Source organism: Gopherus evgoodei, chromosome 2 (assembly GCF_007399415.2).
Source record: "Gopherus evgoodei ecotype Sinaloan lineage chromosome 2, rGopEvg1_v1.p, whole genome shotgun sequence".
Classification (NCBI taxonomy): Eukaryota; Metazoa; Chordata; order Testudines; family Testudinidae; genus Gopherus; species Gopherus evgoodei.
This window is the reverse complement of record NC_044323.1, coordinates 203776414-203800586: the sequence shown is the minus strand read 5'-3', so window position 1 is coordinate 203800586 and position 24173 is coordinate 203776414. Positions and strand designations below refer to the sequence as shown.

At 44.1% G+C, this 24173-nt stretch overlaps 2 protein-coding genes across 6 annotated transcripts in view; one reads left to right on the top strand and one right to left on the bottom strand.

Annotated features, from left to right (window-relative positions):
* The window catches only part of AFG3L2 (AFG3 like matrix AAA peptidase subunit 2), a 47482-nt gene extending 44620 nt beyond the window's left edge, over window positions 1–2862 (bottom strand). For all 5 annotated transcript variants that reach the window (XM_030552721.1, XM_030552722.1, XM_030552723.1 and 2 more), the window contains exon 1: window positions 2710–2862. In XM_030552721.1, coding sequence (XP_030408581.1) covers window positions 2710–2835 — 126 coding nt within the window. In that variant the 5' untranslated portion in view covers window positions 2836–2862. The remainder of the gene's footprint in view (window positions 1–2709) is intronic.
* Window positions 2863–3083: 221 nt separating this feature from the next.
* PRELID3A (PRELI domain containing 3A) lies at window positions 3084–21135 on the top strand. The gene is made up of 6 exons (XM_030552725.1): window positions 3084–3225; window positions 9009–9177; window positions 9569–9658; window positions 10588–10658; window positions 10749–10851; window positions 20870–21135. Exons 1-6 carry the CDS (start codon window positions 3194–3196, stop codon window positions 20987–20989), a joined length of 585 nt encoding a protein of 194 aa, XP_030408585.1. The 5' UTR covers window positions 3084–3193; the 3' UTR covers window positions 20990–21135.
* Window positions 21136–24173: the final 3038 nt, after the last annotated feature.

Here is a 24173-nt window from a genome sequence, read left to right as displayed (position 1 = left end):
GTTTATACTGCTCTGTATGCCATATACTAAAATGGAAATACAATATTTATATTCCAATTCACTTATTTTATAATTATATGGGAAAAATTAGAAGGTAAGCAATTTTTCAGTAATAGTGTGCTGTGAAACTTCTGTATTTTTAGGTCTGATTCTTAAGTAGTTTTTAAGTGAAGTGAAACTTGGGGGTATGCAAGACAGTAGTCTGGAAAGGTTGAAAACCACTGTCTTAAACTGAACAATGTAAATTGGACCCAGTTGACATCCTTTTAATTATCTGACAACGATCAGCTACTTCATAAGAGTGCTTAGGAAAAAAAAGTAGGTTTCTAATAAAGGACTAATCCTTTGAAAATGCAGTATAACTTACTTACATAAAAGGCAGGCACAGCAGATCATTACATATGGTTATCTCCACAGTTTACTTCAGTTTCTTGTAAATTATGCTCTCCACTGAAGATACTCTAGTTAAGATATTACATTTCTAATGTTCATCATCATGTATATTCTATCTCCCTAATATAAGAATTTTTAAAAGGAAAACATACTACTTTGAATAAGAATATACCCATTTATAATAGTAAGTGTTCAAATTTCTTAAAGATCAGTGGCATTGCCTACAAGAAGCCATTAAGAAAGATGCCCTGATAAAGTCAAGGCCTCACTAAAATATGCACAAAGAAACTAAGAATTAAAACAAACTATGCCTAGAGATGGAGGAGGTATATACTCAGGCTTTGAGACCTCATGCTGAAGTATCCCAAGCACTTCATAAGTATTCATTTACCTTTGCAGCAACAATGTGAACTATTCCCCCATCACATAGGAAACTGAGGTACAGAGACATTAAGGTCTTTGCCAAAGGTCATATAAGATAGTGGTTCTCAACCAGGAGTACACATATCCCTGGGGGGATGCAGAGGTCTTCCAGGGGATACATCACCTCATCTAGATATTTTCTTAGTTTTACAACAGGCCACATAAAAAGCACTGGTGAAGTCAGTACAAACTAAAATGTCATAGACAAGGACTTGCTAATATTACTCTATATGCTATACACTAAAATGTAAGTACAATATTTATATTCTAATTGATTTATTTTATAATTACAAGGTAAAAGTGAGAAAGTCAGCAATTTTTCAGTAACAGTGTGCTGTAACACCTTTGTATTTTGGGGCTAACAGAAGTATTGAAGCATAAGCTTTCGTGGGTGAATACCCACTTCGACAAAGTTAGTCTATAAGGTGCCACAGGACTCTTTGTTGCTTTTTACAAATCCAGACTAATAGGGCTACCCCTCTGATACTTACAAACTAAGGGCTTGTCTACATCAGAAAGTTGCAGCGCTGGTGAGGGAGTTACAGCGCTGCAACTTTGAGAGTGTCCACATCTGCAGGGCATCACCAGCGCTGCAACTCCCTGTTTGCAGCGCTGGCCGTACTCCCGTTTTGTCTCGGGTGTAGAGGATCCAGCGCTGGTGATCCAGCGCTGGTAATGCAATGTAGACACTCACCAGCGCTTTTCTTGACCTCCGTGGAAGGAGGAAGCCTCTGGTAATCAAGCTGGTTTCCTTTCCCGGTTTGCTCTCTCGGTCCCGGAGCCAGCCAGCAAACCGCAGGGAAGGAGACCTGCTTGCTCGGGGTTCCGGGACCGAGAGAGCAAACCGGGAACGCCGCGGTTTGCTCTCTCGGTCCCGGAGCCAGCCAGCAAACCGCGGGGAAGGAGACCTGCTTGCTCGGGGTTCCGGGACCGAGAGAGCAAACCGGGAAAGGAAACCAGCTTCGCCGCGGTTTGCTCTCTCGGTCCCGGAACCCCGAGCAAGCAGGTCTCCTTCCCCGCGGTTTGCTGGCTGGCTCCGGGACCGAGAGAGCAAACCGCGGCGTTCCCGGTTTGCTCTCTCGGTCCCGGAACCCCGAGCAAGCAGGTCTCCTTCCCTGCGGTTTGCTGGCTGGCTCCGGGACCGAGAGAGCAAACCGCGGCGAAGCTGGTTTCCTTTCCCGGTTTGCTCTCTCGGTCCCGGAACCCCCCTTGAAGCCGCCCAACAGCGCTGCAGTGTGGCTACATCTAACACCACTTGCAGCGCTGGTTGCTGTAAGTGTGGCCACTCTGCAGCGCTGGCCCTATACAGCTGTACTAATACAGCTGTAACAACCAGCGCTGCAAAATTTTAGATGTAGACATGGCCCCAGACACAAAAACACACAGTGAGGTGAAACTTGGGGTTATGCAAGATACATCAGACTCCTGACACCCCGACTAGCCAGCCCGGGGAGCGCCCAGCGCCCTCCTGGTCTCGCCCCCCCCACCTCGCTTTAACACTGATGCCCTGAGACCGGCCTGCAGCGCCCGCTTGGCAGGGACACGCTGAGGGGCCTGGGCACACTGCAAAGGCGAGACCCCGCGGCGGGCGCGATTTCAAAGCGGGCCTGGGGCCGGGCCAGACGTTTGTGGCCCAGGGCGCTAGGGCCTACGCGGCGGGCACCGGGGGACCTGGGTCTCCTCAGGCGCGCTGGCCGGCGACAGCAGCCCCCTGCGGAGCCGGGCCCCGGGCGCGGGTTAAGCGCTGGCCGCGGGGAACGCGCCCGGGCACGATGGTCACCGGCCGAGCCAGAGCGGGTCACCCCGGCCCCACTCGCAGGCTTGGGAGCGATCGTCCCCCGCGGACACTGACAGCGGCCGCCCTGGCTCCTCCCGCACCGCCCTGTCACTCACCTGCGCCGGCCCCGGCCCTGGCCCGGAGGGGCCCCGGCCCGAGAGCAGCTGCTGCAGCGTCAGGAACCTGGGCAGGCCCCGGCGCCGGCAGCAGCCCCGCGACAGCAGCAGGTAGCGGTGCGCCATGGCCAAACGGCCGCCGCGAGACTCCGCCCGCCGGCCACAAACCCCGCCCCCGCCGCGACGCGCGAGCGCATCACGTAAGGTCGGGATGGGAAGGGGGTCACGTGGCCGCAGGGGCCTGCAGGCGCTGGAATGACGTATTTAAAAGTGGGGCGGGCTTTTTCTTTCTGGTGTCCCGCGCGCCCCTCCCACCCGTGAGGCAATTGGGAGCCTGCCCAGCACACTCTGTTCCCGGCTCGGTGCGTCCCGCCCCCTGCTCGCGTCACGGCCCCGCCCCCGCTGAGCCGGCTCTTTCTTTGCCCGGAGCGAGCGCTTGGGACGTCGCCATTGGGGCTCGCGCGCCGGGGGCAGCGGCGGAGCTATGAAGATCTGGAGCTCGGAGCACGTGTTCGGGTGAGCGGCGGGAGCAGGCGCCGAGCCTGGGCCGGGGGAGCTTGGGCGCCGGCCCCAGACTTCAGGGCGGGGCGGTGATTCCTGCAGGCCGGGAGCGCGCCGGCCCTGCGGCCCCGGGCTGTGACTCCGTCGTTACCGGGCCAGACGCCGGTCTATGCCCGTGGGGACTCCCGGCCCAGCCGGGGGCTTGGTTTGCAATCCGGGGCTGCGGGCCGTGCCGGTCACGGGGCTGCACGCTACCCGGCGCTGTGATACTCCAGCCCTTGCCCTTCGCCCATGGGCCGGGAAATGTCATTTAGCCCTAGATCATAGCTGAGGAAACTGAGGCACAGAGTGGGGTTTGACTCGTCCGAGGTCACCCCGCAGCTCAGTGGCAGAGCCAGGTGACAGCTGGCACCACATAGACCTACAGAGGAAAAAGTGCTAAGTGTGAACTATGACCTACCGTTACTGCAGTGGCCTTAACTTTGCTTCTCAGCCTGTGCTGCAACTCTGTATCTTTCTCTGTATCATTGCGTGGGTTGCAGGAAGTGTAATCAGTTCCGCAGTTCCCCTTTCTTCTAATTTTAAGAACTAACTGATCATGAGGTCTTTTTGTAGTTCAAGTTAAGATTGTGCGCAGCTCTCACTGAATGAGGAGTACATTTTGCTGTTCAAAGGGGATGCAGTTGGTGGCAGTGCAGTATGGAGATCCTTGCAAAAGTTCCATACCAACGTGAGAGGGGTGACTGAGAGCTTGTCTAATGGGGAAGTTTTACCGGTAATACTGGTGTGACCCCTTGTGGACATTATTAATCCTGTAAAAGAGTGGCTTTTTTCACCTTAGTTTAAACCACTTCTCAACCACCGAAGAAGCTCTTAGAATAGAATAAGTGTCTACCAGGGAGTTCTGCTGGTATAACTACATTGGTTTACATTCACCCCCAAATTATGCTGAAACTTTCCTGTATAGACAAGGGCTGAAAGCAGCATGAAAGGTTTCAACATCTGTCATCTGTTTGCCAAGGTATGCAGGAAATAAGACTCTAAAAAGGCAGAGTTATGAAACTAACAAAACTATTACATTATTAGGCATTAAGGCATAGGCTTTCATAATATTAGAGAAAACACAGATATAGTTGATTCTCCTGAAAGGTATGAACAGATTAAAACTGAGTTATTGTAACATTTTGTGTTTGTCTCCACCCCTTTTGTTATGTGTTTTTAAGTAATCCACAAAATACCTTCAATGAGCTGCTAACCTTCAAAGTTAATAACTTACTTTGTCATTTATTTCATGTTGTTCTTCATATAAGTGAAGCATTTAACTGCGAAAATGGTTGTCAGACAAAATGAGAACTGAACAATTGATAGCAAAGTTTGAGAATACTTGTGTGTCAAAGTCTAGCCACATCATACTGGGAAACATTTGCAGATAACAGGCTATGAACTTCGGTGATGATGGCTTGGACATTTCAAAACAGTGGCTTCCTTTTGGTGTTTGTTTATATGTTGTGGCACAGATTCGTAGGTATAAGCTTGTGGTGTTTTTTTTTTAAAAAGTCAGTGAAGTCATAGCCTCGCTGTAAAGAAATATAATATAGTCCCTGTTTCCTAGGACGCTACAGTCTAGACTGGATAAACCTAGGAGATACTGGGCAAGGAGGGAGAGGGAAGAGGAGAGTAAGTTCGGAATGTGACTCTGTAGTGCCAGATGAAGCTTGTAGTTGTGTGTGCCGGTTTTTCTTTTCTTTAACTTTTATTTATTTATTTGTTAATGGACTACAAAGGGAAGGGGGGTGGAAAGAGAAGAAACTGGGTGCTTACCACCACCCAGTTCTTCCAAGCTGATGGAAGTGGGTTTTGAGGAGGAATTAAAAAAATGTCTCATTATTGCAAACTTCAGTCTTGCTTTACCAGTGTTAGCAACTTTTGGGAGCCTTAATGTAGGCGTACCATCTGTGTTTAAAGCTCCATGTCATCTAGCCTGGCACAGACCCTCTGTTGATTAGACATGCTATGTCTACACTGCATGGTTGGCCTTTGTCATCTGACTCTAGCTTTGGTTGCAGAGCTATAAAATTGCAGTGTAGGCATTTGTGCTGGAGACTGGGTGCTGGGACCCCATGAAAGGGGAGTGGGGAGTCTACATTACAATTTTATAGCCCAGCAGTCCAAGCCCCATGACAGAGTCAGCTGACATGGGCCAGCTGTGGGTACTTTATTGCAATGTAGACAGAGTGTTCTAAAATGTCATTGAAAGCCCCCCTATGCTGGGGCTCTCACATTTGCTAACATAGGTGAAGCTAGCATGATGTTAGCAGCAATCTAAAATTTTTGTGAAATTTTCGTAGTATAGGAGTTTGTACTGGTTTAGCAACATTTACTCAGGGCTTGTCTACATCACAAAGTTGCAGCGCTGGTGAGGGGGTTACAGCGCTGCAACTTAGGAGGTGTACACATCTGCAGGGCATCACCAGCGCTGCAACTCCCTGTTTGCAGCACTGGCCGTACTCCCGTTTTGTCTCGGGTGTAGAGGATCCAGCGCTGGTGATCAAGTGTAGACACTTACCAGCGCTTTTCTTGACCTCCGTGGAATAAGCAGGTATCCCAGCATGCCGGAGGAAGCCTCTGGTAATCAAGCTGGTCTCCTTCCCCGGTTTGCTCTCGCGTTCCCTGAACCTCCGTGCAAGCAGGTCTCCTTCCCTGCGGTTTGCAGGGGGGTTCGGGGAACGCGAGAGCAAACCGCGGCAAAGCTGGTCTCCTTCCCCGGTTTGCTCTTGCGTTCCCCGAACCTCCGTGCAAGCAGGTCTCCTTCCCTGCGGTTTGCAGGGGGGTTCGGGGAACGCGAGAGCAAACCGCGGCGAAGCTGGTCTCCTTATCCGGTTTGCTCTCGCGTTCCCCGAACCCCCCTTGAAGCCGCCCAACAGCGCTGCAGTATGGCCACATCTAACACCACTTGCAGCACTGGTTGCTGTAAGTGTGGCCACTCTGCAGCGCTGGCCCTATACAGCTGTACTAATACAGCTGTAACAACCAGCGCTGCAAAATTTTAGATGTAGACATACCCTTAAATAACTTCAGATAAGCTGGTTTACATTTGGTATGTGGACAAAGATCTAGCCTCAGGGTTTTGGCACCTGAAGTTATCATGTGTAAACAAAAACTTAGTGTAAAATTAAAGATTGGTACTAATAAAGGTTTCTCTTCGTGACACAACTTCTGTTTTGAGCAACTGCAGAGCTTGACTTGAAAATCAGTTATCTGTGGAACATAATACTTTCTTGATGCTATGTGAAAATTAGATTACGGAGTGTGAGGCCTGCAAAACGTATGCTGCAATGTGTGTGAGTGTAGTTAGATCAGAGATTAGTAAAATGGCCTTTAGCTCCTTGAAAGCCTTCAAGGACATCTTGCCTTTGTTAATCACCTTTCTGCTTAGTTTTATGTTCATGTTACATTACATAATTCCTGATGATAATATGAAGACCAGTTCATGCATATCTTTTAGTAGAGAGCAGGGTCTAGGAATGGGGGAAGGAACTTTCTGCTGTAAAATAAAATATATATTTCCCCATTTGAAGCTGAAGGACCACTTTGTTTTTCCTGTTCATGCTGGAGATGTTTGCAAAACTCCAGTGTGTGTGTGTGTGTGTGTGTGTGTGTGTGTGTGTGTGTGTGTTATAGAGGAATGTCTTGTAGATGCCTTCCTACATGGGGGAATTAAGCTGTAGTCTAATTCAAAACTGAAACTCTCTTCCATTATTTATCTAATATAGCTCCTATAGCAAAGTTTTTGTATGCATGTCAAAATGACTCAATATCTTACTCTTCATGAAACCTCACCTATTTAAACATCTCCAATAAAAAAGACAAAATACTGTTTAGTCAGAAGTTTGAATTAAACATCAAATCAAATTCTGGCATTGAGGGGAGTGATGTCAAAAGTTAGAGCCTCTGAGAACACCTTATTACTGACTTTGAAAAGCTGGGCCTTAGGAGCTGACTTCCGAGACTTCAAAACATGAAATAAGGCTGTTTGCCTTGGAGGTCCTGACTGTGTGCAATGAAAACGGTAGTCAGTTGTATAACATTTACTGTTGCAATGCTTATTCTTCTAAGAGTTTTAACACCTCCACATAGCAACACCTTTTGCCTGGTGCCTGCACTTGTCTTTTATTCCCTAACTTTTTTTTCCAGTGCAGAGCCACACTTGCTAACAGCAGTGGAGCTGAACAAGTGTAAGTAATGTGGAAAACTTGAGTGCAGAAAACCACTGAGAGAAACCACTGTAGTTTGTGTTGGTTTAGCTGGACTTGAGCTTGCTCCATGGAATAACAGATTTATAGAATGAGAGAATCCTACTGCAGACAGTAGCTGTGGGTAGCAGGTGTGTGGATCTCAGCTGTATTTGGCTTTCAGTGTTTGGTTTGCTAGTTTAGACGAAGCAAAACTGTTAAAGAAATTTAAATAAAAGATCTGGTGGAATATGGTGTTTAGTTCAGAGGCTTTTGAGGCCTTAGGGGAAACATATTCTTGACACTTTCACTTTGCTAATGTAGTGGGGGGGCCTTCTTTACATGTGAATAGAAAGAGTTGAAGTAAGGTGAGTACCAGTCTCCACAACCCTAGAACATTGAAAGAAGTTTTGGAGGAGGCCAGCTTTAGCATGGAGAACATGACCTCATAAATCTGTTTGTTTGCTGTTTTAGTCCTAGGATATTGGAGAGACAAGGTGGATGAGGTTGTACCTTTTATTGGGGAGCTTATGCAGTCTTTTTCCCAGACCTGAAGAAGAGCTCTATGTAAGTTTGAAAGCTTGTCTCTTTGACCAGTTGAAGTTGCCCCAATGAAAGAGAGTTCCTCATCCACTTTGCCTCTTCTACTCTTAGGTAAAGCTTACATTAACCCTACACTGCTGGAACAAATGTAACTTATCAAGCACCCATTATCTATGACTTCCCCAACACCCTTCTTACTAGTTGTCAAGTTAGACATCAATAATCACTTTGGAACAGGTTGCTCATGTATAATATGTATGCAATACAAAGTACACTTGCACAAACTATCAGGTATTCTTTCAACACTGTCAGTATTGTTTAAGAACAGAAGAATTTCCATACTGGATCAAGCCCATGGTCTATCTAGTCCAGTCTTGTGTCTCTTGTATCTGACTCTGGCCAACACCAGAAACTTCAGAGAAGGTGCCAAAACCACACAGTAGGTGGGTGTGGAATGATCTGCCCCATGTACTAAGTTTTTCCTCTAGTCCCAAATGGTTAGAGATTGGTTTAGATCCTGAAACATGAGGCTTAATATTGCTTCCAAAATTTGTTAGCATTACCTAGATATTTATTATTCTTTTTTGCCTCCGTATCCTTTGATAGTGAGTTCTTCTGTTCATTTACATGTTGCATGGCAAAGAATTTTCTATTAATTGTTCTGAATTTGCCATTTTTTAGCTTCAGCAAATGTCACTTGTTCTTGTTAGATCAGGAGCTTCTGTTTTTCCTGTCTCTCTTCACTATAACTTCCTCATTTTATCTACCTTGGTTTCCTTTCCAAGTAAACAAATACGAGGAGAAATGACAATCTGCCTTTTTAATCTTTCCATGTAAAAATTCTTCCATGCCCCTAATTATTTTAATAGACCTTCTGAGTCCCTGCCCCAAATCAGCAGTATTTGTTTTTGAGGCACGAGGTGACCAATACTTCACCCAATACCCAGATAAGTCTGTACCACTCATTCGATCTTAGTATTTATGCATTTCATTAACAATATTCATCTGTCTCTTTTTCCCTAGACACCCATGGGATACAGTTATCAAAGCTGCTATGAGAAAATACCCCAATCCCATGAATCCATGTGTAGTAGGAGTAGATGTGATAGACAGGAGCCTCGATAACCAGGGAAGGTTACATAGTCACCGACTTCTCAGCACAGAGTGGGGACTACCAAGTATTGTGAAAGCGGTATGTTTTTATATGTTGAATGAGTACCTGATGATGTAATGCATTACATCACTTCATCCTCTGGGATCTCAACTCTGAATTTATAGGAAATGCCTTTTCCAGAAATCATAGGGAAAATGTAATGATATAGCAGCACATCTCTTGCAATGAATGCATTGCAGTGTTTCCTGAAATGTTAGTCAAATTTCGATTGTAGTATCTTCCAGGCAGGGACTATGTCACTTTGTGTGATTGCCTAGCACTCAGCGTGTTGAGGTCTTGATCCTGATCAGGGTGTTCATGTATAACTATAACATAAATATGTAAAAGTAGTAGTTTAGAACACAGAAAACCTTTTGTAATTTGTTCTGGTGTCATGTTGAATATTTAAATGGAATGTTTTGTCTTCTAGATTTTGGGAACAAGTAGGACTTTGACATACATTAAAGAACATTCCGTGGTAGATCCAGTAGAAAAGAAAATGGAACTCTGCTCCACCAATGTAAGTGACTAAGTGAGGTCAGGAGGCTTTTGGTAATGGCTGTAGGAGAATAGAACAACCGCCTGCTTATTTGCAATACAAAAGAAAGCAAAGCTTTCAGAAATGCACAAGCTTGCACTGAGGGCTGTCAAACAAAGACCGGCATTTTCAATGTGAAGCTTTTCTGGGTTGCTAAATTTTTAAATAACATTTCCTTTTTCAGTCGCTGTATGCTGCTTCTTTGCATGAGTAGGCAACTTTAAATACGTAGGCAATATAAAATATTTGTATGGGTGTAATTTTGACATCAGTGAAACCATCTTCTGAGAAAGCAGAAATGACAGACTTATGTATTGGACAATAAAACATGCTAGCCAAAGAAGTTTCCCTGAGCAGCAGAAATACATTAGAACTATATTGCAAATCTTTAATCTTGTTGAAATTTGCAAACTGTTATGTCGTGTTCTGATGTCCTTCAAACTTATCACGTTTTAAATCTGATTTCAGTAAGAATCTTATCTTTTTACAGTAAATTTAGACTTAGGGACTTTTCTAAGTACATGTTTTGTGTGTGATTGATAAGGCTACTTATTTCCATCAAGAGCCTGGATTAAAAAGCTTGCCATTGCAAACATACTGACATTCAGTCTTGGTTCAACATTCAGAAATGTTACTGGAAAGCTACCTGAATTGTGGCAGACAACATGGAATATAGAGAGACCTAGTGAAAGGCAGAGGTTACCTAGCTGTAATTGGATTGGCAATAGCAGAAGACAAACCACCTCTGAATAATTATTGACAATTATAATTGTGCTGTTACAAAGTACAGTAACTGTCCTGTTTTCTGCTGTTAAGGATAATGAAGCACCAGTTGGTGCTACTGAATTGTTGATAGTGTTTCTCCTCTTCGCTGTTTCCTCTGAGAATTTTTGTGGTTTTTTGTTTTTAAGATTACTCTCACAAATTTGGTGTCAGTTGATGAGAGGTTGGTCTACACGCCTCATCCTGAAAACCCAGAAAAGTAAGTTGGGGTCAGGGATCTGTCTGTTTGTGAGAGAGGGTATATTGCTCCTTTTCTGTATCAATTAAGCTTTATTTTCTTTCATTGCAGGACTGTGCTAACTCAAGAAGCAATTATTACTGTAAAAGGTGTTAGCCTGAGTAGTTATTTGGAAAGTTTAATGGCCAACACAATATCCTCCAATGCTAGAAAGGTATGCTTTTTTGACAGTAATTCTTGAGCACTTGTACTGCTGAATACCATGCTTAAGGCTCAAACCTGCAGGATTGGACCTTAAGTGTGTACAACTTTTATTTTTAACCATTTAACTTCTTGTTGTTCCTGTAAATGTCACCAAAAGCAGGAAATGCAGTACTTGTTAACTAGTTTTTAAATGCAGGCTGACCTGTCTATAATGTTCCCATTGTTAGAGACTGTTACCCAAGCAGCTCTTAAACCCTCATGTCACAGTTCAAATGTCAAGGGGTAGCTGTGTTAGGCCATGTCTACATCTAAAATTTTGCAGCGCTGGTTGTTACAGCTGTATTAGTACAGCTGTATAGGGCCAGCGCTGCAGAGTGGCCACACTTACAGCAACCAGCGCTGCAAGTGGTGTTAGATGTGGCCACACTGCAGCGCTGTTGGGCGGCTTCAAGGGGGGTTCCGGGACGAGAGAGCAAACCGGGAAAGGAAACCAGCTTCGCCGCGGTTTGCTCTCTCGGTCCCGGAGCCACCCAGCAAACCGCAGGGAAGGAGACCTGCTTGCTCGGGGTTCCGGGACCGAGAGAGCAAACCGGGAACGCCGCGGTTTGCTCTCTCGGTCCCGGAGCCAGCCAGCAAACCGCAGGGAAGGAGACCTGCTTGCTCGGGGTTCCGGGACCGAGAGAGCAAACCGGGAACGCCGCGGTTTGCTCTCTCGGTCCCGGAGCCACCCAGCAAACCGCAGGGAAGGAGACCTGCTTGCTCGGGGTTCCGGGACCGAGAGAGCAAACCGCGGCGAAGCTGGTTTCCTTTCCCGGTTTGCTCTCTCGGTCCCGGAACCCCGAGCAAGCAGGTCTCCTTCCCTGCGGTTTGCTGGGTGGCTCCGGGACCGAGAGAGCAAACCGCGGCGTTCCCGGTTTGCTCTCTCGGTCCCGGAACCCCGAGCAAGCAGGTCTCCTTCCCTGCGGTTTGCTGGGTGGCTCCGGGACCGAGAGAGCAAACCGGGAAAGGAAACCAGCTTGATTACCAGAGGCTTCCTCCTTCCACGGAGGTCAAGAAAAGCGCTGGTAACTGTCTACATTGGATTACCAGCGCTGGATCACCAGCGCTGGATCCTCTACACCCGAGACAAAACGGGAGTACGGCCAGCGCTGCAAACAGGGAGTTGCAGCGCTGGTGGTGCCCTGCAGATGTGTACACCTTCAAAGTTGCAGCGCTGTAACTCCCTCACCAGCGCTGCAACTTTCTGATGTAGACAAGCCCTAAGTCTGTATCCACAAAAACAACAAGGAGTCCGGTGGCACCTTAAAGGCTAATAGATTTGTTTGGGCATAATCTTCTGTGGGTAAAAAACCTCACTACTTCAGATGCATCTGAAGAAGTGAGGTTTTTTACCCATGGAAGCTTATGCTCAAATAAATCTATTAGCCTTTAAGGTGCCACAGTTCAAATGGTTAAAAAGGCTACCAGCAAAGATGTCTATAATGACAGAATGGAAAATTAATTCACAAAATTGAACACTGCTCACACTGCAGACTGCTCAGCACAATCTAATTTGTTAGAATTCTTATCTGCCCATTGTGCTACATGTGCGCCGTCCCTTCGTCTATGACCTGAAATCATCCAGTTTAGTTTTATACAAGCAGCTCTGCACAGAGATTAAATTACCTGATGTTTTTGATGAGAAGGGGGGGAACCTAGGCCAATTTGTGTACTCCCTGTTGAAGTAAATTCCCCAATTTGTGTTAATCTGCAAGGCATAGAAAAAGAGCTCTGTTCATCCCAAAGTCATACTCAGACACTCTAGGTAGGGCTTTGGGAGTGGTTATTTGGTACTCTTGGCGGCACTCTATCTTGCTCTCACACTACTAGAAATCCAATGGAGGATCACACCTGTACCTCTCCACTAGCACCTCTGGAGGAAGAGCAGCAGACTGAAATGAATGTGGTGTGACAGAACACGGGTCAGGTGTAAGGATGGGAAGGACAAACAGTGAAGGAGCGAGCAGTGAGACAGATGTGAGGGCGAGTGGGATGTGGTGCACAAATACAAGTGGGATCTGGCCTGGTTGGGTAGTGGCAGTTCAGGTCCAGACTTAGTTCCCAATGTCATCCCAGGTAGTATGTGCCTTGGCCAGCCCCTTACCCCTGAAAGTAGGATATCACTAGACAGCGATGCTGCTTCTGTCACTTGATGTCCAGCCTTAGGGTATGTCTGCACTACGGGATTATTCCGATTTTACAGAAACCGTTTTTTAAAACCGATTGTATAAAGTAGAGTGCACGCGGCTACACTAAGCACATTAATTCGGTGGTGTGCGTCCATGTACCGAGGCTTGCATCGATTTCGGAAGCATTGCACTGTGGGTAGCTATCCCATAGTTCCTGCAGTCTCCCCCACCCATTGGAATTCTGGGTTGAGATCCCAATGCAAAAACAATGTCGCAGGTGATTCTGGGTAAATATCATCACTCAATCTTTCCTCCGTGAAAGCAACGGCAGACAATCATTTCGCGCCCTTTTTCCCTGGATTGCCCTGGCAGATGCCATAGCATGGCAACCCTGGAGCCCATTCAGCCTCTTGTCACTGTCACCGTATGTGTACTGGATGCTGCCGACAGACACGGTACTGCAGTGCTACACAGCAGCATTGATTTACCTTTGCAAGGTAGCAGAGATGGTTACCAGCTATAGCACCATCTGCAATTGTAAATTGGTGATGAGATAACGGTTATCAGTCATTTTGCACCGTCTGCTGCTGTCATGGGTGCTCCTGGCTGGCCTCGCTGAGGTCGGCTGGGGCGCATGGACAAAAATGGGAATGACTTCCCAGGTCATTCCCTTCTTTGTTTTGTCTAAAAATAGTCCTGCCTAGAATATGGGGCAAGTCTATTAGAGAACCAGAGAGCACAGCTGCTCCAGGTCAGAGCCCCAGAGATTCTGCAGAAATGATGAGCTGCATGCCATTCTAGGGGGTGCCTCTGCAACACCACCACTCATTGCTTCCCTCCTCCCCTAACTCTCCTAGGCTACTGTGGCAGTGTCCCCCCATTTGTGTGATGAAGTAATAAAGAATGCAGGAATAAGAAACACTGACTTTTTAGTGAGATAAAATGAGCTGGGGGGGGGCAGCCTCCCGCTGCTGTGATAGTCCAGGCAGTACAGAATCTTCTTTATACTTGAAAGAGGGAAGGCTGATGGAGCTCAGCCTCCAGCTGCTATGATGAGGACGGTTACCGAGCGTTTTGTACCGTCTGCCGGGAATGACCGGGAGTCATTCCCATTTTTGCCCAGGCGCACCTGGCCGACCTCACCGAGGCTAGCCAGGAGCACTCACGGGCTGATGATGACGATAGATACCAGTCATTTTGCACTGTCTGCCACCGGGGACAAGATGCTGCTGTTCAGCACTGCAGCACCTCATCTACTAGCGGCATGCAGTAGACATAGAGTGACATTGAAAAAAGGCGAGAAACGATTTATTTTTTTTCCCTTTGCTTTCGGGAAGGCACATTGACGACATACCCTGAAACACCCAAGAAAATGTTTTTGACCCTTCAGGCATTGGGAGCTCAGCCAAGAATGCAAATGCTTTTCAGGGACTGTGGAATAGCTGGAGTCCTCAGTACCCCCTCCCTCCCTCCCTCCATGAGCGTCCATTTGATTCTTTGGCTTTCCGTTAACGCTTGTCACGCAGCATTGTGCTGAGTCCCTGCTGTGGCCTCTGTCTATCATAGCCTGGAGACTTTTTCAAATGCTTTGACATTTTGTCTTCTGTAACAGAGCTCTGATAGAACAGATTTGTCTCCCCATATAGCAATCAGATCCAGTATCTCCCGTAGGGTGCATGCTGGAGCTCTTTTTGGATTTGGGACTGCATTGCCACCCGCGCTGATCAGAGCTCTACGCTGGCCAAACAGGAAATGAAATTCAAAAGTTCCTGGGGCTTTTCCTGTCTACCTGGCCAGTGCATCTGAGTTCAGATGGCTTTCCAGAGCGGTCACAGTGGTGCACTGTGGGATACCGCCCAGAAGCCAATACCTTCGAATTGCGGCCACAATAACTCTAATCCAACATGGCAATACCGATTTCAGCGCTACTCCCCTCATTGGGGAGCAGTGCAGAAATCGGTTTTAAGAGCCCTTTATATCTATATAAAGGGCTTCGTTGTGTGGACGGGTGCAGGGTTAATTTGGTTTAACACTGCTAAATTCGGTATAAACGTATAGTGTAGACCAGGCCTTAGACTGATGAACATTTAGCTCTTCTTGGCCATAAGGATATCGCAGGGGGTGAGGAGAGGAGGGAATCTGAATGTTTGCTTCATCCCTGCAGTGCACTTCCCTGAGGAAATAGTAAAGCGGTGTTAGGGGATAGACTGGCAGAAATAAAGTGTGCTAAGGTTGGGGATTAAGTGGATGAACTGCAGGGTTTGGGGAGAGGGAGGAAAAAGTGGCTAGCTGAATTTCAAGAGTGTAGATTGTATTTTAGTTTGATGGCCATAAATGTGTCTCCACTTAAAGTTTTTACAATTCTCTCCTCCAATTCCACTTAGAGTAATGGGGTACATAATGTGATCTCACCATCCTCTGACACTCATAACTGCAGTTAAATCTTTGGTTTGCCAGCAGCCCACTTAGAAAATGTCTGACATATGTAGAAAGCCAAATTAGAAAAGGGCCCCTTCCATATAACATTTTTAAACATCTTCGTAGCCAAGTGTCAAATGGTGGAACAGTACCTTCTTGTCCTTTCTAAGACAGCTAAATCCATTCAGAGATGCTTAACTTGGCAGGAATTTGTGTTTCCAGCCCTTTCATTACTAACAAGCAGATGTACTTTGAAGGAGATGGTGACTGTAGAAGCACAAGACTGAGTTTCTGTGCTTTCAGAAGTCTGCTTAGACATGGCAAAAGCTTTGCTGGAAAGTGTTTCCTGCTGTATCTTGAAATGCTGAGGTAAATGTTGAATTTTGCTTTGAGGGTTTGAGATTGCAGGCCTGATGCCTGAATACTACAATGATGAAAGATGAATTTTGTGCCATGTGTTAATCTTTTCTGTGTTACTCCAGGGGTGGGATGCTATTGAGTGGATAATTCAAAATTCTGAAAGCACTCTAAGCTAGCAGTCTATCTCTACATCTGCAGTTTGTACTAACTAGTGGTAACGCCGGCATTCACTATCTCGGTACAGCATTTTAGCTTTCTAGCAAATGTGTGCATGGACTGTTGTGATGTGATTATATTAAAAAAAATAATAATCTGTACATTAGCTTGCATGTATTGTAATATAATCAGTTACATTCAGGAATGGCAAACTTGTTCTCATAATACTAGAATCATATGGTTTCTTTTTTTCATTGCAACCTAGAATGGGTCAAGTAGCCCAAATCCACTATATCAGTGGAAGGGCAGACCTTTAGTTATTCCTACATGTACTGCAGTGCTTTTGTACAATAGTGTTGCTTCTTATACATGTAAATAATAGGTTACTGCAGGTACCTAGGCATGTGAATGTGTCACTCCTTTTAATAGGGGCCCACGCCAGCATGGTCAGTTAAATTTGACAACATAAGAACAGTTATCTAAAGAAGTTAGCCAAAAAATGCTTGGTTAATGGAATCAGCCTTATAAAAATGTGTTTAGGGTTGATTTTCTCAAAACAGGTGCCTAACAAGCATGTTCTTCAGCACAGAGTTATCGGTACTTGCTTTGTCTTCCCTGATAGGAATTGATCTGGTCTCTTCCTTTTCATTAGACTTTTAAGAGGTAGATGGGATTGGGGGGGCGGAGCTTCTGTTGGTGTTGAAAAATTTAGGTGGAAGCTGAACATATTTCACTCTGAATTGGTATAGTTGCAATGAGAATCTCATTTAGCATCTTAAATTGCTTTCTTGGCTTGCTGCTGTTACAAATAAATGACCTTCTTTAAACAACATGATTAAGTAAAATTTTAACTTTCAGATGCAGTTCAGTTTGTTCATGGTAGGAAGTGCTGCTTTCTTTCCTTTCAGCTCTGAAGTCTGAATATGAGTGGTTACAGTTTTCATAGTTAGTTTTATGCTGGACAGTAAATAGTGCTTTCTACCTTGCCTTCCATTAGCTAGCCTAGCTCAACATTGTCATTCCTGTATTGAAACCACAAACTTCCAATGATAACATCCTAAAACCTTTTTTTCATAACTCTTCTCCTTTATAATTTTATTTTGGGATGTGTATGACTTACAAAATCAGCAGATGCTGGCTGTGTGCTTTCAACTTTACTTTTCATGCCACTAAGTTCTTGGGTTGGACAAACCATTAAGCTTTGTCTTCTCCAAAAAACTTCAACTGGAATAGTCAGTTTGCTATCAATTATCAAAGATATAATAAATCCTTATACTAGTATTTGACCTAATATTGAAAGCATAATTTAGTGCTAACACATGTAATGTGCATGCTTGGTTATGAATGTGCTTGCTTAAGTCTTATATAATGTAGGACTTAAATAACATTGTATTATATATAAAACTCCAGTCCTCTGTCAGATTCTGTTTTTTTTTAACTTTTTACTGAGTAGAATTGCTCAGGTCCTTAATTTTAAAAGAAATTGTAGAGGTGAAGCTTTATTAACTTAGATTCTACTGGAGAATTGTTCTGAAATTTATTCAGCATGGTGCATTGATGCTTAAGTTATATGGATTTAAGCAGTTTTTCAAGAGCTGTGAGAAAATACCTCACTGATGTTATTTGTTTTGGAAAACCCACAAACATACTTTGGATGATTGACTGACTGGTTATCACCCTTGGAAGGAATTCTGTGGATCTGAGTCCTACCCAAAAGATGCTGGCTAACTTTTTGGCTAGTAAAAGTCTACTGTCTATGATCAGACTTAAACATTCTTAGGAACAAGTAACACATTTTAAACACTTCCAGTGCTATGTATATTAGTGCCCCTGTAACTAAAAGGACAATAACTTGAAAAATAGCTTTGAAAAGCTTGTACCTGGGGTTATTTCTGCATGGTTTGACTGAACTGTCATATTCACAGAGATTAGAGGGGGGGAAACTGTTCTGCTATTTTATTGGGCACTTATTTCCTGTTGCATGTAGCAACGTGCACTGCTCTGTTGTAGCTCACATGCAAGCTTCCCTATACCCTGCAAGAGAGAGTTTGCCAGCACTAGAACCAGCAAAACAAACTGAAGTTGGCAGCTGTGTGCACAGAGGGGAAACTGGCTGATGGGGAGGAGGAGAGTGAGGAGTTGGATGTGGCCCTTCAGGCTACTAAATATCATCAGGGAAGCAGGGGAAAAAAAGATCTCTTAAGAAGAGGTCCTGCTCTGACTAAAATGAATTCAGTTTTAATTAGCCAAACCAAAAATATGCAAGTTGATGTCCCTTTAACATGTTGGTGGCACTCAGTAAAAACAGTAACTTCAGAGCCGCCAATTTTTGTAGGAACTGAAATGTCTCATGTTTGGTCTTGGCTCAGGAATGAGAATTTTTTGATTCTATGGGTTTTTGTTTTTAATACTTTAAAATCTTTTCAGGATGGGGACTGTCTACTAGTGTGTGGGCAGATCCTAGTGAACACTGACTGCTAACTGTAACATAAATAACTCAATATAGCACTTGGATAACAAAGGGCTTTATTTCTAAACTTGGCATGTTCTTCCTGCTGATTGAAGATGCCTCTTTCTATTTCACAATCAATTTTCTTTCAGTATGGCTAAATGGAAATATCGTAAGGTTGTGTAGTCTTTTTTATTTCTTAACTTGAAAAAGACTGACTGGTTATTGAAATATGCATCCACTCTAGTTCCCTCTGGTTAGGGAAGAGGAGACAGTGGGTTAGGGACTCTTTAAAATATCATCTAGCAAATATACATACACAGTGCACTCTCTTAAGGGGTAACACCCTCTTTGTTCCTGCATCAGTAAGGTTCCCCAACTATTCAACTTGTTTGCATGCATTGCAGTTTGTAAAGCTAATGACATAACGACTCAGTCACATAGCGTACATTCTGGTGCTTCTTGCTGAGCTGCCTGTATCACAAGAGTTCAGTTCTTACTGAAATATTGTTCTGAGGAATCCTGTCCTCTGATTGTCTGCTCATTTGGGTGCCATCTTGTATTCTGCACTGTTGAATCAAACCTAGTAGTAGCTCTTCCTAGAATGCACTTTAGCATGAATCGAGTACTTTTAATCTAGTGAGGGCAGGGATAGCTCAGTGGTTTGAGCATTGGTCTGCTAAACCCAGGGTTGTGAGTTCAGTCCTTGAGAGGGCCACTCAAGGGATCTGGAGCAGCAAAAATCAGTACTTGGTCCTGCTACTGAAGGTAGGGGGCTGGACTCAATGACCTTTTGGGTCATTCTGTTAGAGAGGTATATCTCCACATATATAGTTATAGCTGTTTCATTCATTAGGGTGTATGTATGGATGGTAAAGTGAAGAGTTAATAGTTAAGAATAGTAAGAACATGACAGCATGTCCACTGAAAACTTCTGAGTCTCAAGAGGATGCCATTTGTGGTGGTAGTGATGATATTTAAGAGGTTAAGGTGAGCTTGATTTTTACTTCTCTCCAAGAGGACTTGATAGTCTTCTGACACTTGCTTGAAGACTAAGCCTAATATGCCAGATGGGAAAGTACCTCTGCCACCATTCCCTCAGATCCAAGCATACTGAATTTCCATCCACCTATCTTAACTCCCCTGGGAAAAAATCACTTCTTCTGCCTTCTTAAATAATGGCTCCCTTGTCTGTTCTGCCATTCAAATAAATTAAATTCCATCTCCCCATTAGTTGTTCTACCCCAGTCCCTCAACTTTACAGGGTGCTGCTGCTGCCCCCCTCACCGCTTTGCTCTGAAGGAAATGTCTGAGCCCCAGCACCTGCCAAATATTCCTCTCTCCACGTGGGCACTCTGCTAATGGCATCAACCTTTCCTGTTAAAGCAGTAGTGCTTGAGAGCTTTGTGGCTTTCCTTTCCCCTCCCCGCCAGACAGAAGCCAGTGTCTCCCTGGTCTCACTTAGCCTATTTACCTGGGCAAAACGTCTACTCACCCTGGGTAAATGAAATTTAAAAACCCTACACTCCAGTACTTTTGATTAAGGAAAAAAAGTTGTATCTAACTTTAGGCTAGAAATTTCTCATTTTAAAGCTAATCTTCAGTAAAGGTGTGAGACTCGCTAGAGTCCAGCAAGGTAAGCGTGTCAAATAAGTCTTACATGAACTTACAAAACTGGGCAGTGCACATTCTATGTGGTCAATTAAAATAAAGGAGTTGCACACTTGTATTTAAGTTCAATTGCACTTAGTCACAGTACTTTGTTTTCTCTGAGGCCTTCTTCAAATATTCTAGGAGTAGGAAGGAACAGGGCAGGGTGACAGAAAATGTAGTTGCAATTTTAAAAACTTAGCCCAGTTATATGCTTAAAAGTGATTCATTCATGAACTTAGAACTCCATGATACCCTCTTAGTCATTTTCTGATCAAATTTTGTTCTGACAAGTAGAATGTCTGTCTGTGGATTTGTTTGTTTTTTCCTTAACTGCTGAGTTAACCTGAAAGTCCAGCTTGGGTCTTTCTGGCTCTCATCTTCAATAATCAAACATTCTCCAAATGTAAATTTCTTAACAATTCTGATGCATGAACTGGACTAGAATCTGTCTTGCTCTCTGTACAAGTGTTGTCTTTACTATGCTAACAGAAAAAGCAAATGGTAAAAACATCCTTATTGCTAAAGTAACCAGTGAGCAGACTTGTTAAATTAGAAGGTAATTTTACATAGACCCTGCTTTTCCCATAACCTCACTTCGGTATGGCACTAACTTTCTGCACATAAGATGAAGGTTATGCAAACTCTCTGATTAATGAAGCTTCAGTAAAAACTTGAAACCTCAACATAAAACCCCAAATAATACAAAACCAGTTTCCTTTAGAGCACTTCTGAAGTCTGACAAAGGAAAGAAATGGAAGTTTTTTTTTAATTTTAAGTAGCCTTGTATCCATTTTGATACTAAATTTTGTCTTTTTTTCTGACAGGGTCGAGATGCCCTGGAATGGGTGATCGGCAAACTAAACACAGAATTTGAGGAATTAACATCATCGACACGAGAGAGCATGAAATCTGGAATGGCAGCGGCATCAGCAGCAGAGAACTGAGGCCGCAGAACACTGAGGAACTGTGACAGAACAACTTTATCCCATGAACTTTATTTCTTTAAATCTCTTCTCTGTCTGATAATGCCAGTCTTTTGTATGTTCATAGGAGTGTCAGAACTCGAGAAAAATATATCGTTTTAGATCTCTCTAGCCTCCATATCAACTTATTTGAGCAGTGAAGACTAACATGAGCTCTTATGCTTTTTTATTTAAATAACCCCACGAGCTGTAGCCAATTGAAACACAATCTTTCTGGCAATTCTTAAATGCTAAAATGTGCCTTTATAAAAAGGCAGTAACTAATAGGTTTCTTCTCCATTATACCATCTGTTTGTTTTTTGTGCTCACTTTTTTTAAGTGTGTACATATATTTATTAAGAATTTCTTTAAAGAGAGCAGCTGCTGTATTTTATGAAGGGCAGATGGGTATAAAAGCACTGAATCTAGCGTTAGTCTTCACTGCCGAAGTGGAATAGCAAAAAGTGACAAACACGAAAGGGATGGAGATATTTACTCAGCTTATCTGAAAAGCTAGATCTTGCATGGTGGTACTGATTCTTGCATTGTTAAATGCAGTGTCTGAATGCAATACACAGGTGATTTTATGTCTTGGTATCCAAACATCCAACAGATGTAGTGAGTATTTAGATGTGAATGTAGATTTTTAGTTAGACTTTGTGGGGATAGAAGATATAATTTATTTTTGTAATATTTATTCACTGGCTCTAGTTGTGTGGGTTTGTTTTTTTTCCCCTCCCCCATTTCTGGAAGAGCAACTGATACCTCCATGGAAACCCGCTGGAAAACTATTGACTTCTAAATGCAACTTTTTACAAGGTGATTTGAATGAAGAGTATCTTTGTTGCTTCAGATTGTAACACTTAACTACTGTGAAAATGATTCTTATGCCACAAAGATATCATGAAGACTCGGCAGCAAACTCGGATCCATTCTGAAGAGTAACAGATGTGGTATTAAAGTTTTTAGGAGTACTTAAAAAACACACACACAAAAAAAAGCAGAATTGGATTTCTCTAGACTTCCCCCCATCCCCAGAGTTTTCCATGAACTTCAAGTGTTTCTTTGTATTTGTCTTTTACATTTTTAACAATATTTTTGTCTTTGGCATGCGTAATCCTTTCAGCTCATTTAAATGTTTCTGGTCATAGCCCTTTGTCTGGGAAAACAAGATTGTAAAATCCAGTAACACCTACAGAGTAGAATATTTGCAGGAAAAACGTAAATTGGATTGCTTTCCAAAAAGTGTGAAATCCAAAACTCTTACAGGTACTGATCTTTCTTTGACACGTGAAAGCAGCACAAGTTTCTGATGCAGCCTTAAAAGGTAGTTTTGATTGGTTGAATTTAAATTAAATCCTTTTTGTGTGCAAAGGCTGATGAAACAGTCTGTTGCGAAGACTTGATTCCTTGTGCAAACAGAACAAATGGTTTAGAAAACTACTTTTTGAGTGAAAATTTTAAATTATTTTTTAATGGTAAAAATAAATGATTGTTCCATAACTCGCTTTGATTTTGAGTTCTTTAAAATACAATACTAGTTTGGTGGAAAACCCACCAAACACATGCATGATACAGTTTGGTAATTGTAGAAACACTATGCTGATACTAGCATTGCTCTCTTTTAAATTCAGAGGCAGGTCTGTTGCTGTCAAAGTACCCTTTACTACCAGGTAAATATTTCTATTTTTTGAAAAAAAAAATTTTTTGGTTGGATGATAGGACTTAATCTTAGCTTTTCAGAAGCCAGTCAGTGGCAGTAAACATTTACCTTTTTGTCTTTGTATGGACTTCAGGGGTTTCCTACATGAAACAGACACTTACTCCCAGGTCTTAATTCTGAATGTTTCTTTCTCCAAAGGACAAGGAGAACTTGTAAGTGTTACATGGTGCTCTTTGCTTGGGGGGAGGGAAATGCAGGAAGGAGTCATTGCAAAGAAGTATCAGATACTACCTTGCCATTTCATCCTGGCACAAATGAGTGACATACAATGGGCACACCTATGCAAATGAGATAAAACAGGTGTGACTCACTTGGGGGAAGTTTATATTACTACAACTTCCCAACTCATGCCTGTGGTGGGAGGTGTTTAAATGCGCAGGTGTGGCTATGCTGCAGTAAAACAGCCATGGCTGGCCTGTGTCAGCTGAAGTGGGCTCACAGAGCTATACAATTGTACTGTAGACATTTATGATGTGAGGAGTGGGAATCCTGGAGCCCAGGCTCTACTCTGAGGCCACATGTCTACAGTACAGTTTTATACTTCTGCAAGCTTGATTCAACTAACATGGGCCAGCCGGTGGGTGTTTCTTATTGCAGTGTAGACAATGCCTCTAGTCAGATGCTCTTAGGCCCTTGCAGTTTGTTGATCACCCTTGCATTGTGCCTAACATTGCTGTTATGTTAAGCCTGAATGATTGTTGCTTAGGATAGCCTTAAATCATTGTGCAGATATTAAAACACAGCTTAACTACCCCTGCAGCATTTGCTACTTGGCACCTTCCAGTCTTGGATGTGACTGCTTCTGTCCCATCCTACCTCTCCTCAACAACTCTTCTAGAACAGCCAATGGTACTGCCCCTTCCATCTGGTTCAGACACACACTTTGGGCTGCTCCACAATGCTTTATTGGGGGGGGTGTGTGTGTGTGTGTTGCACACGCTCCCCACTGTAGCTCCTGAGCTGCTTCCTATCTCCCTTGTGGCTCACTATTCTCCATGACTGCCTTAGGTAGCTTCTGGCCCCAGCAGGTGGGAGGGATGGCTCAGTGGTTTGAGCATTGGCCTACTAAACCCAGGGTTGCAAGCTCAATCCTTGAGGGGGCCACTTATGGATCTGGGGCAAAAATCAATACTTGGTCCTGCTAGTGAAGGCAGGGGACTGGACTCAGTGACCTTTCTGAGGTCCCTTCCAGTTCTAGGAGATAGGTAGGTATATCTTCCCCCTGGCCTCAGCTGTTCTCCCTGGTCACTAGTTGCCCTGGGCTTTTGTTGACCCCCTCTTTTGGCCTGGAAGGCCATGACGGGTTGCAGCTATACCGGGGAAGGAAGTTGATCCTATCTGCTGCTTGGCTTTGCTCCCAAGAGGGCACTAAGAACTTCTGGGATGTCTGCCCACCTAATGCCCTGTTGGCCTAGGTCACTGCCTCTGTCCTTGCTCTACCTC